This window comes from Arvicanthis niloticus, chromosome 10 (genome assembly GCF_011762505.2).
Source record: "Arvicanthis niloticus isolate mArvNil1 chromosome 10, mArvNil1.pat.X, whole genome shotgun sequence".
NCBI lineage: Eukaryota > Metazoa > Chordata > Mammalia > Rodentia > Muridae > Arvicanthis > Arvicanthis niloticus.
Genome location: NC_047667.1, coordinates 23,195,117 through 23,208,208, shown reverse-complemented (window position 1 = coordinate 23,208,208; position 13,092 = coordinate 23,195,117). Strand labels below are relative to the sequence as shown.

Sequence of the window (13,092 nt, the reverse complement as noted above, 5' to 3'; positions counted from 1 at the left end):
TGTGCAGAGGCTACGTCCGGGCATGCCCCGTGTAGAGCGCTTCCTCTGCCCAGGTCCAAGCCCTCTCCCGTCCGCCTCCCACCGCACGGGAGTCCGGTGCTGGTTCCCAATAATGACGTCAGTCTGTGATGACCTCAGCGCCCGGGAGGCGCGGGCGAGCGGGCGGGCGGGCGGGCGGGGTGGGGGGGGGCGGGCGCGGGCGGAGGGGGAGAGGCGGGGCATTGGGGGACACGCCCTTATCCGCCAGCATCGGCCAATGGGCGCCGCCGACGGCTCCCCGCCTCCCAGAGTGGTATGAAAGGCGCAGCCCGGGGAAAGTCCGAGCAGAGCCCGAGAGGCGGCCGGACCATCATCATTCTAATACAGCTACTTCCTCAGCCACCGGTATGAGCCACGGGAAGAGAACCGACATGCTCCCGGAGATCGCCGCCGCCGTGGGTTTCCTCTCCAGTCTCCTGAGGACTCGGGGCTGCGTGAGCGAGCAGAGACTCAAGGTTTTCAGTAGGGCGCTCCAGGACGCACTGACCGGTGAGCACACGTCGGGGTCCTGGAACCGCTGGGGCGCGGCCACTTCTTGCCTGGAGTGTCTTTCCTCACTGTTTCTGGGACGGGGACTTCCACGCAAACAACTCCGGGTCTCAGATGTCTTGCTCTAATTAATCTCTGAGGCCGCTGATGGTCCTCTGTTCCTTCGGTTAGGTCTCCGTCTCCCCACCCTCTGGTCCCCGCCTCACTCGCGAGTACGGGACCAGACCCTCCTCCTTGAGTAGTACATTCTGAGACCCTGACAACACTACGAGAAAAGTCAGTGTGTGTGTGTGTTCAGAGTACGAGCTCACCTTTATCTCTGAATCTTGGAGCCCACCAGACCCACCGGGGATGCTATGGGCCACGAAGCCAGGCCAAGCTATGCGACTTTATGCGCACTTGAACTTTCCAGACAACTCTGAGTCCTAGCCACTGTAGCTGTACAGTCCTTGGCCTGCCATCATACAGGCCCATTCTTCCGCTTGTTTACCGGCTGGAAGTTGTAATCTGGGTCCCCTTTGTATGTTTTCTTTTTTGGTCCCTCTTCACCATCTGCCACCTATTGTAGTACAGAAAAGAGCTCGGTAGCCCAGCCAACCGTGGGGGGCGGGGGATGCGTGTTATGGAGTCAGGGTGTGAGGGAAGGAGGTGGAGGAGTGATAAGCCGCCCTTTAGCCTCTGTCCCCAGCTGTTATAACTGCTTGGTTGCCTTGGGCGGCGATAGCCATCTCTCAACACGTTGGCACAGATCTGAGGGCCAACAGCTGTTTCATCAAAACAAAATCATTTTTATCCCCTTACCTTTGCTAAAGATCTCAAACTCTTCTGATGGGGAGGGGATGAGAGGCCTGGTGATTTGTTGGGCAGCCAACAACATTGGCTGATTACTGGCTTTGAAATTTCAGTGCCTGGGTCATCAGGGGGCCCTGCCGGTTCGTGCTATAGCTAGCCCTTCTCTCCTTAAACAGGATTGTGCCAAAAATATCCTTGACCACCAGAGAGCACCTACCTGAAAGCTCTGGGGCTGCCTTCCAATGTACACGAACTTGGAAAGGACCCAGGAATCTTTCTAAGTGGCAGGGGGAGTTTAAGGAGAGGCTCTTAAATACTGTCGATGAGAAGAGGAAGTCTTCGCCCCAGCCCTGTCCCCTCATCCTCCCCTTGTGGTAAACATCAGAGAATGCTTTCTAACAGTGAGTCTTCCTCTCTCTCTCTTTTCCCACAGATCATTACAAACACCACTGGTTTCCAGAAAAACCATCCAAAGGCTCTGGCTATCGCTGTATCCGTATCAACCACAAGATGGACCCCATCATCACCAAGGTGGCCAGCCAGATTGGACTCAGCCAGCCCCAGCTGCACCGGCTGCTGCCCAGTGAGCTGACCCTGTGGGTCGATCCCTACGAAGTATCCTACCGTATCGGGGAGGATGGCTCCATCTGTGTCCTGTATGAAGAGGCCCCAGTAGCTGCCTCCTATGGGCTCCTCACCTGCAAGAACCAGATCATGCTGGGCAGGAGCAGCCCCTCGAAGAACTATGTGATGACCGTCTCCAGCTAGATAGGAACCACCCAACCCTGGCACTCTACTGTTCCCGTGCTGCCCTGACAACAGGCCACCGTATACCTCAACCTGGGGAACTGTATTTTTAAAATGAAGAGCTATTTATACATGTTATTATTTTTTTTAAGAAAAGAGGAGGGGGAAAAAAAACCAAAAGATTTTTTTTTTTTAAAGAAAAACAATTCCTTAAAGGGAGCTGCTTGCACGTGGCCTCCCCAGGTGCCTTTGGAGAGAACTGTTCTTGATCGAGTCTGTGAGCCAGTGTTTGCCTAGGGGAATGGGTTGGGGATTGGCCTAGCCAAGGTAAGGGGGATTCTCGATGATCCCCCAGGAGGCGGTGAAAGGGAGCGAGGTTAGCAACTGTGAATGAGAGGGGTCAGGGTCTGCTCTGGGTGACTGTCCCAGCTGGGATGCCTGGATGCCTGGTCCCTCTCTTACTCAGGGGCATTCAAACCTGATCTTAAATAGTATTGCATTGCCTACTCTTCTCTTTTGTTTTTCTGCTGAGACCCTGGGCAAACTGAAAGGCCTCTCCTGTCCCTTCTGTTCTAAGCAGAGTTTTTTTTGAAACCGTGTCTCATTTCTGATTCTACCCTCGGGGTCCTGAAGCGGCTGTTTCCCAGCCAGGAATCTTATCTAAACATCTTTGGAGGGTGGGATGTAAGGCGGGTGTGCAAAGACTTTGGGGCTAAGATGGAGAGGAACTGCACAAAACCTTTTGCTTTGCTCTGTGCTGCTTTGTACGGATGGATGGTGAATAATTTAGGGATGATTTGCAATGGAATTTGGGGACCCAAAGAGTATCCAATGGGGGTGGGTTTCTGGACCCAAACCCTCCTCTTGGGAACCGTGTGACAGTCTGAATGCTGCTACCGTTATTCCTTTGAGAGGTGGCTCAAAGCTCCAGGGAACTCCAGGTCCTTTCTTACTGCCTTCTCTTCAAGAGCAACCTCCCCCGTATCTTCTTTCTCCTTTTTCCTGCGGTTGGGTCCTGGAGGGCCCTGTTTCCTAGGACAAGAGTTCTCAATCACTGTGCAATAGTCTCAGGAAGCTCTGAGCCTGGGCCTCCCAGCCACCCTAAATGCCCTGGTTGGTTTTAGGGACCCACTTTTCCCATTCTTCTGGGGTTCTGACTGGCTGGTGGGCCTTGCGGAGATCTTCCTGGGCCGCAGGGAGGGCACCTGTGCACTGCAGGACTACCTGGTATTCTTGTAGGGCTGCCACGAAGAGCCAAACCTGGGCACAGCTTTATCTCCTTGGTGCTCAGAGCACCTGTGGGGGAGGTTGCCTGTCTGTCTCTCTCTCTCTCGCTCTCTCTCTCTCTCTCTCTCTCAGTAAAATCCAAATTTATTTGTAGATGTGTGCAATATTTACTGTTCTGGGTTGGAGAAAATTGGGAAACACTGGGAAGAAATGGCTTTCCTTCAGGTTCAGTGACACTGAGGGAGGCTTCTCAGAAGGCCTCGAGTCTCTCAAACTGAAGGACAGAGTTAGAGCCAGCCAGTTACCCTTAGTGAGGATCTCCTTCCCTATGTTTCTCCACCGCCATGGCATCCCATGTCCCAGATTTCTCAACTCCTCAGTTTCTACTCAAAGGTGCTATTTACCAAACACTCTGCCCATCCTGTTCTGGCACTCCCTAGCTCCGCACAGCCTTCCCAGGTGGCTTCTCTCTTGCTTTAAAGTTAACTCTGGGCCCACAGACCCAAGAGCTGTGGATTGAAACAAAGCTGTGAATTGCTCCAGATGGTTCTTGTGTTTTGTCCACACACAGGTCCCTGCCTTTTTAGAAGCAGCCTCCTGGTCTCATGCTTAAATCTGTTCTTGACTGTCCATGTTCACTTTAGAAATGACAAAACCCCAGAGCTGGACTGTTGAGCAGGCCTGTCTCTCTTAGTAAAAATAAGTACTAGTTGTAAGTTTGTAATCTATTCTGACAGAAAAGACAAAGGTTACTAATTGTATAATAGCGCTTTTATATGGAAGACTGTACAGCTTTATGGACAAATGTAAACTTTTTGTTTTTGTTTTTAATAAAAATGTAGCAGATCATGTATTGTGTAGAGAAGGTGAAATTCCATAGCGCTGACTGGCATCTTCCTCTCAGATCTAAACCCTCTCTTCGTGTTCCGTGTATTTCATCAGTTTTCCTGGGCTCCATCTGCACCATGCAGGTGTCATTAAAGATAACCTCGGTTTGTTGCGAGGTCACTTCCATGCATCCCCTCTCTCTAGGAGGTGGCTCCATACTTCTGTCCTTTTTGTGAATATTGCCACAGGTCTCTAAAAAAATGTTTTCTAAACATTCTGCAGCCAATTTGTTCTTGGTCATTCAGCACACTGTAAAGCTGGCCGGCTGTGTCTGCATCTGTGCAAGCAACCAACCATGGCTGGAAACTATACAAATCAAAAACCATTCAAGGAGTTCCAAAAAAAGCCCAAAATTTTGTCTTGGCACACACTAAGCATACCAGTCCATGCGATGTGACTGCAGTTATACACAAGCACACTCTGATATTCCTCCTGGCATCCCAAAGGTCACCTGTGAGGCCAACGTTTAAGCATGGTTTGTTTCATATCCAGTTCACGCAAGAGCATTGGGGCCAACAGTGGCAGCATCATTAGTAGACATGCAGACTTTTCCCTGCCATTCTGGAAACAGTCTAGTTTAACAACTGTTACCCATGCATTAGGCATTGCAGACAATCTTAGGATTTAAAGTACTCGGGGGATGGGGATACTCATAAAAACTGCTGAGCCAGCTTATAAAGGAGACTTTAGTATCTACAATTCTCAGGGCACCAACCCCCATGCAGTTACCTAGTGACTTGACCATATTGTCAGTGAATATTAAAAGTAGTTAAAATACACCCTGCTTTTCACAGGCCACTGGTGGTGAGCAAAGGATGACCCTTTTCACAGGTTGAGGCCAGACAATCTGTCATTCCTAGAATAGAGGCTCTTGTCACCTCGGCTACCATTTGTCACCTGCCGTTCTTCTTGCCTTATTAGACAAGAGCAGTTGGACTTCAGGGTCTGTGCGCTGGGCCACACATGCGAAATGCCAGTGGCACAAGTTAGCTAGAGAGCAGCACTTTCTGAGAGTACAGGGGGTGAGACCCCATGGCTTGTTATTCATTTATAACTACCTTGGCCACATGGAAGAGTGTCTATGCAAAAATAATTTGTCATGATTGACTTGATTCTTTCTTACAATTTTTACATACACTCAGCTCTGCACTAAAGCTACAGGTTCATTTTTGATCCACATTGGATGTTTTTCTTGAATGGAAGTGAACTGTTGAAATTTTCAACTACTCTAACTAGAAATAGCTAACTATTTCTGTTCATTCTCCATGACTTTGCACACAGATGTGCAGTTTGTCCTGGGTGTTCTTGGTCACAGTTAGGTCAGGGAAGCTGTGTGCATATGTCTGTATTCTGTGTCTGGGCTGGGAAGTCAAGGCATCTGTGTCACAAATAGAATTGGGTTGCCACAGGGATAGAACCATTTTCATTTGTCCTCTCTGGATACAAGGACAGGGCGAGGGCCTACAAATGCTTGCCCCTCCTTGGAGTTCTTTTATGTTATTCTGTTCAAAGTTAGCATCTATCTTCTTGTTTCCTGAAAGGCCACAATCCTAAAGGACAGTTCATCATTTAGTAGAAGGCTGAAGGAAGTTGAGGAAAGGTTGTCTAGAGGCCAAGGAGAAGTCAGCCCCATCTTTGTCAGGGAAACAGAGGATTGTGGGTTTATCTTGAGCTTGCTTTTGGTTCTTGGTAGGCTAGTAATGTCTGGTCTATTTGTACAGAGAGTTCTGTGGTCCAGGAAGATTGTTACTATTTTTAGACCTGGCCAATATCAGTAGGAGTAGTGAATACCTACTGGCTTAGGGTTTTGGGGTTCTGGGTGGAGTAACAGGCTTTCCTGGGCGCAGAAACTAGGCTCTCAACTTCCCTGTGGGTTGGTTGGAAACCACGGTGGCCTAGGGTCCTGTGTTTGGTCAGCTGTTTGGGCACGATAATGTCCCTCCCCAGAGAGTCTGGCAGGGTGCTGGGAGCTGCAGATTACGAGCCCATTCTGGCTTCTGATAAGGTTTGGGTGGAGGAGCCCTTGATGCTGCCAAAAACAAGCCCCAGGAGGAAGAAACCACTTCTGTGGCTCTGGCATTGTAACAGCCTTGGTGGGTAAGAAAGGATACTGGGGACTCAAGAGCCCTGGTTCCCAGGTCAGCGCCAGCAGCATTCCTGACCTCGTGAAAGTTTCACAATAGAGTTTGTGGTTGAGAGGGCAAATATATGCTTTGCAGTCCTTGTTCTTTTCTGCAAGTAGCTGGGAAGGTTTGGAAAAATCACCCAGTTTTTCCTGTCTTAGAGATCAGTGAGGTGAGCTGAGTACAGTGCCTTAGGCCTCCAATCCTAGACGACTGTGACGTTGAGACGCGTATGGGCTACAGAGTATGATTCTGTCTCAGAGAGGAAAAGAGATAGAGAGTCCAGGAGGGAGAGGGAGGGAGGGAGGGAGGGAGGGAGGGAGGGAGGGAGGGAGGGAGGGAGGGAGGGAGAGGGGGAGGAGGAGAGAACAGATATGTGTGGGTGGGTATTAAAAGTCTCCTGAATGCCCCTGTCCTTGTCCTCAGTCTAAATCATCCCAACCCCTGGCAAACACTGGAGGCCAAATGAGAACCATTTCTATTGTTGAATGGTCATTACTGGTGGAAATTAATCTCATCTTTCCCAGGGCCCAAAACTGCACTTGAGGTCAGTATCAAATAAAGAAAGTAATAGAATCTGGTAGTATCTTCAGGAATGGTTGCAGTTTGATACAGTCCTGGGGCTTCTCCCCTCAATCCTTTGTTTAAAAATCCTCCTACTCCCAGAGCTCATGTGAGGGTCATATGAAAACAGGCACACTGATTGAATGGCCTCTGTCATTCTTATGGAAAATACATGGTGTCATTGCTACTTTTTAGGCCCCTGACCGTGTTGGCTCTCAGGACCTGCTTGTGGATTAATACCAAACGAGCTACGTGCTAATTTACACACAAAGTGGGTGGGGAAGGGGTTCTCCAATAGCAGCTTTGCCAATCTGTGGACTCATGCCCACGTGCTATTCCTTCCCAGAAGAGAAGTGAATGGGGAAACTGAGAAGGGCAAGCCTGGGCTCTCTGGCTTTGTCTCTACACCATTTCTTTGTAGAGCTGGCAAAGAAACCATTTGAGTCCGGTCTAAGAGGCTGGTGGGCCTTGAGATAATGATCTCTAGTACAGCTCTGCCCTAAATGCACAGCCTTTCCCCTGCTTTGGTAGCCTGGTTCCCCAGAAGCTCCAAGTTGTTTTGTTCCAGCAGAAACCTGGCCCTACCACTTGCCACCCTGCATCCCACAAATGAGGGCGGGCCTTGGTTCAACCCTGGTCCAGTAAGCCGGACAGGCTGTCTGGAGTACATCAGATAAGCAGCAGTAACAGCTGGGCGGGTTAGAATAAGTATTGCTTTATTTACCAGCACCCAGGGAGAGGGCATTTAAACTCTGACGGACATCAGGCAGTAAATGACTGAGGACAGCTGGGGAGAGGCTGGACGGAGCCCAGAGAGTGAGCTCAAGCCTTGTCAGAGATAAAAGCCTCCAGTCCTTGGCTCTAGTCCACTGTCATTATGCACAAGAGACTGTGATACAAGATCCTCCAACTTTGCTTGCTTGCTTGCTTGTTTGTTTGTTTGTTTGTTTGTTGAGATAGGGTCAGGTATCCTCGGCTGGCCTAGAACTGGCTATGCACCCAAGGATGAACGTGAACTCCAGATGCCCCCATTTGTGTCTCTGAAGTACTGGGATTAGAGAGCTCATGAAAAGGATTAAGCTTTGTTTATGCTAGGCAAGTGCTCTGCCATCTAAGCTACATTCGGCCCAGGCCATGGTTGTTGTTGTCATTTGATAATATCTATATGCATAGGGCCTTGGGGTGTGACCTCTGATGAATCCAGAAATGAAGAGGTGGGGTTCCTCCTTCAGCCTTCACGGGAGGAGGAAGCTTCTGTGTTGAGGATATCACCGGTAAAGACTGATAGGCTCCGATCTCTAGGAAGACACATTCTGCTATGTTCCTAATGTAACTAAAGCTACACAGGGTCCTACCTCTGCTTCCTCCACACTCGGCTGGTGCCCATTCACCTGTGTAAGGGACCGTGGTCTCTGAATCTTTGCCCAAGGATTGCCTTCTGCCCACCCACTGTTTCCTGGTGAACTCACAGCCTCAAGCTATCAGACCACCAGGCAACTCCTCTGTGGCAGCTCCTTCATAGGCTTTGTGGCCTTCTGAGTTCTCGTGATGATGAGTTCCACCCGTGCCTTGCTCCTTGTAACTCTAAATCTACACCAAGCTAGAATGTGGGTCAGGCCCTTGCCTGAACAGTGAGTGTCTGGTCCTTAGTAGGTGCTAGTGAATACTGATCCAGTGAGGGAAAGTGGGTGATGACCAGAGCAGAGAGTGGGAGATGAAAAGAATTCAGATCAGAAACGATCTTAAAAAACAAACTTAAGTCCACTCAGAAATGCTCATTAAGAGTGCATTTCAGCTTTCAAAATATCTGTGACTTTGCCGGGAGCTGGTGACCACATCTTCTTAAGACAATTTAGGTCTTTGAATGTTGCCAACTCTTAGGAATTGAGAACCTGCCATTATTGACACATCATAAGAAGCATTAATTACCTACTAACTCCCTAGGTACACAGTAATCACCAGGAGAGAAGAAGCCTGGGCGGTTCTGGGGAAGGACTCTGACTGGCTGCTGAAGCTGAGTAGAACCACCGATACAGAACCCCCGGCCAGTCCCCATCAGCATCCTTTCCATGGCTGATCTGGACTAGGTGCTAGGAAGTGGGGATAGCACTGGGAAAGGAGGAGCTTAGCTTCAAGGCTGGCAGTAGCTGGCGATGCTGATGAGGTCTCGGACCTTGTGATGTCCCTGCTGCGAGTATCAGTTTTCTCAATTTTAAGACAAGATGTGGTAAGTCATCTCTCACAACTGCGCTTCTGTTTCCAGATGGAATGGGGAAAGGTCCCTGAAAGATGTCCCATTCCCCGACAGCACATAACTCAGATCTTGCCCCTGTTACCCACAAGCATGCTGGCAGCCTCTCTGTGCCTCCCCAGTCTCACTTTCTGCCTGGCTAACATCTTGGGACAAGCACAGACTCTATCACATTGTGTCATTTATTCCTGTTGTTTTTCTTTCCATCCCAAAACCATAAGATGGAAATAAATCCAAAGGCAGGATCCCTTACCTTGTCACATTCTTTCCGGCTTGTGTTTCCCTGAAGCAGTACTTCTCAGCCTTTCTAATACTACGACCCTTTAATACGGTTCCTTATGTTGTGGTGACCCCAGCCATAAAATTATTCTTATTGCTGCTTCATAACTGTAATTTTGCTACTGTTATGGCTATCATAATGCAAATATTTTTGGACATAGAGATATGCCAAAGGGATCTCGACAACCCACAGGTTGAGAGCCGCTGCCCTAAAGCCCTGCCCATGTGTGCAAAGTATTCTGTTTTGCCAGTGCATGTGTGACACAAAATTTCTTTCTTTGTGGTTTGAAGACCTCACCTGTATACCCAGGGCCACAGGCAGCTTGCAAGGTTTGCTCTTGTTCCCCTAGCTTCCCTTTTGGGAGCTAAAAGAGATACTTCTCTTTGGGGACTCTTTCTAAGAAGGGTGAAGGAGCTTTATAGATTGAGTCTGCTCACGTGTGCACTTGGGGTACAAAATCTCCACGCTTACCAACATCTTCTAGGTGGACAACGATGGTAGATTTCCTAGTTAAGATGGCTCCACCCTGGACCACAGCTCGAGATAACATGTAGCAAATAGGCATATACCAGCGGGCATCTAGATGACTACACTTGCAAACGGGTGGGCAAGTGCTCCTGGAAGACGTTTTCATAGACACAGGCTCCTACATCCCTTATGGAATCTGTCTTCATGCTTGGACCTGTGGTTCAAAATTACTCTGTTTAAAGAGGCTCAGAGACAGAGGCTGGGGGTGAACAGGTGAAAACCCCTCCAAGCAGTCTGTCTGGATGATTGCTCTTGTCCTTGTGAAAGCTGGTGCCCAAAAGGAGGATAGTGTGGGGGTGGGGTGGGGATAAGGCAGGGGGCAACAGATCTTGAGCTGTTCAGCTGTCAGTTCTCAGCAGCTGGTGGATACCAAGAACAGTGCAATTAAGCACTTGGCCCCTCCCCCGCTCTACACCCCCAAACCCTTTCTTCTCTCAGCAGTGTTCCCTTACCAGCTGCCCTCTCCTCCAGGTGTTTCCTGTACCCTCTATTTGCTGGCTGGAGGGAGGAGGGATTCAGTTCTGGTTTCTTGTCAGCCAATGGCAGCCGGCGTGGGAGGTCCATGCTCCTGTATCCGAGGAGAATAGACCACAAACAGCAGCTGCCTCTTGACACCTGACTTTAAGAGAGTGTGTAAACAGTAATGGATAAGGAGGAAGGGCAGGGCCGGGCTGCCGATGAATCACACAGAAGGGAGAGGTGTGTAAGAACCATGTTCACATCTCTGATCCCAGTTCCCCTCTAGAGGGAAAGGAGGGCTCAGGGCTTAAACTGAGGGCTAACCTCCTCCACCTCACTCCCGCAAGGACCTTGACATTATTAATTCAAATCCCAATGTAAGAAACTCAGATCATACCAGGTCACCCTCCTCATCCCTCTGCCACGAAACAGATGGAATTGTCTGCAGGGGATCCTGGAAAAGTCTCGATCTCCTTAGCTCACTCTTGGAGACACCTAAATGCCCCCTACCTAGATTCCAGCCCTCATATCTCAGCCCCAGGCAGCTTGGGGCAAAACCAAGTTTGTGGTCTCCTCACCCAGGTAGGCAGGGTAGGGATTTTGGTCCCATTTTCTTCATCTGAGTTGAAATGATCCACACACATCTCTACATGATAGCTTCATTTCTCTCTCTTTGCCTGCTGGACTGTTAAGTCCAAGAGGTCAGGGCTGTGGGATTGGATCCTGTATTGTGTCTGTAGTGTTTGCAATGGATCTGGCACACAGTAGGGCCTCAGCAATGCTGTAAATGGATGCATGGGAGTGTTACTGTCTCCTTTGCTGTGGTTATGTTTGTGACAGGTGACAAAACCCATAATAATGACATTAGTGAGATGTATATCATCTCATTAAATCCTCAGAGCAGCGCTGTGGGGTTGACATTATTAGGCTGTCAGTCAGAAAACAGAGGCTCAGGTTGAGCAAACTGTCCACAGGCACACTGTTCCACATGGCAGGAAACTCAAATATAGGACTGCCTAAATAAACAGAAGCAGCAGTGGAGGAGGAGGAGGAGGAAGGAGGGGAAAAGGAAGAGGAGGAAGAGGAGAGAAGAGGCAGAAAACGAGACAAAGTAGCGTTATCATCATTGATATTATCAAAGCCATGCTGAATCCGGCCCTTCTCCCATGTCTCCCTGCTGCTGTTAGCCTTCTGGTCTGAATGGCAAGGATCTTTATACCACACCACAGTTTACTCTCTGCAGGTAGTACAGAGAAGGTAAACAGTCTGGATCCAAACCGTATGCCTCTTATGCTCAGGCTTAGATTGCTGGCTTCTTCTTGCACTGCTGTTACCATTTCTATAGTGTTTTTTTTTTTTTTTTTTTTTTTTTTTTTTTTTTTGTCTTGGTGGTGGTGGTGATCGAACCCAGGGCCTCTTGAATGCTAGGCGAGCTCTCTACCACTCATCTGTATTCTCCTATGCTTGTGCTTGTGTGTGTGTGTATGTGTGTGTGTGAATCCTGCCATTTTTGCTGTCTTTCTCTTTCTTTGTTTCTCTCTCTCTTTTTTTTTTCTTTCTTTTTTGAATCAAGTTCTCTGTAGTTCAGACTTGCCTCGAACTTGCCTTTGGTAGTGGTAGTGTGTGTCCGTGTATGAGTGAGTGTGCTTGTGTGTGTTCATGTTCTCCATAACGTAGGCTTTGTTTACCTGTCATAACTTAACCTGAACAGAAGGTCCATGAGATCAACTCCAACATTGCTCAATACCTTGTCTGTGCTGAACACAGAGCAGAACAGGAAGCTAGGACAAGGGCTGAAGACTGTGGGGAGCAGGCTGTCAGTCCTAAGCTTGCATTCGAATCTCTGTTGCCCTTTGATCCATTCCATTCGGAAAAGTCCTAGTCTAATACAGACCAACCAGCTGGACAGATTGATTGCTTCACCTCAGTCTGAGTTCCAGCCCCTGACTTCCCAGCCCTAATGCAAAACACAGAAACTCCTGTGCTGGCTGTGACCCACTTCCTCTCTTACCGGTCCTGCTCCGGGTGGAGGCTTAGGGTTCAGTGGCTTCTCTTGTTTTTACAAAAGGCAAATTACCTCCCTGTCACAGCTACTGCTTAGTCAATAGGCTTTCCTGTTGGCACCACCCAGGGGGAAAAATGGAGCACTGATTATGTCCTAGGACAGACAATATTCAAAGATACCCAGGAGGCTTCAACAGGATGTAAACCGCACTTGTTAAGATCACTATGTGAATTTGAGGGTCAAGGAGGATTACGGTCAGCCTCAGGATCCAGGGGCCGTCCAGGGTCTACCCATGGCTGGGTGCACATGACAACTTGAAAGATCATATATATAGTTTTGAGTTTCAGTCCTTTATCTGGCAGGCAGAGAGTATCACTGGATGGAAGCCTCTTATTTACAGAGATGGACCTTTGCGCAGAGTTTTGGGGTTGGCCAGGGGGCAGGGGACAAGGATTGGTCTTCAGGATGTCACCAGTCAGCAGGAGGTGGCAAGGTAATGACACATAAAAGTACTGTACCCACGATGCTGACTCTTCAGGATTAAATGCACACTAAGAGAGTAACACAGATGGATGCACTCTTTCCGATTTACAAAGGCCACCATCATTGCTGGACAAGGGGGTGATCAGACACGGCTGAGGTTAGCTTGAACAAGGGCTGGGGAAGAGATTACTTTTGCAGAAAACACAGTTTTACTGCC

The 13,092-nt window shown here is 49.0% G+C and overlaps 1 protein-coding gene across 1 annotated transcript; it reads left to right on the top strand.

Moving 5' to 3' along the window:
* Window positions 1-284: 284 nt before the first annotated feature.
* Btg2 (BTG anti-proliferation factor 2) lies at window positions 285-4,143 on the top strand. The gene is made up of 2 exons (XM_034513538.2): window positions 285-528; window positions 1,754-4,143. Exons 1-2 carry the CDS (start codon window positions 387-389, stop codon window positions 2,086-2,088), a joined length of 477 nt encoding a protein of 158 aa, XP_034369429.1. The 5' UTR covers window positions 285-386; the 3' UTR covers window positions 2,089-4,143.
* The last annotated feature ends 8,949 nt before the right edge of the window (window positions 4,144-13,092 follow it).

Coding starts and splice junctions, on each gene's coding strand:
- Btg2 (XM_034513538.2), top strand. CDS start 387: ATGAGCCACGGGAAGAGAACCGACATGCTCCCGGAGATCGCCGCCGCC. Junction 529..1,753: donor GCTCCAGGACGCACTGACCG/GTGAGCACACGT, acceptor CTTTTCCCACAG/ATCATTACAAACACCACTGG.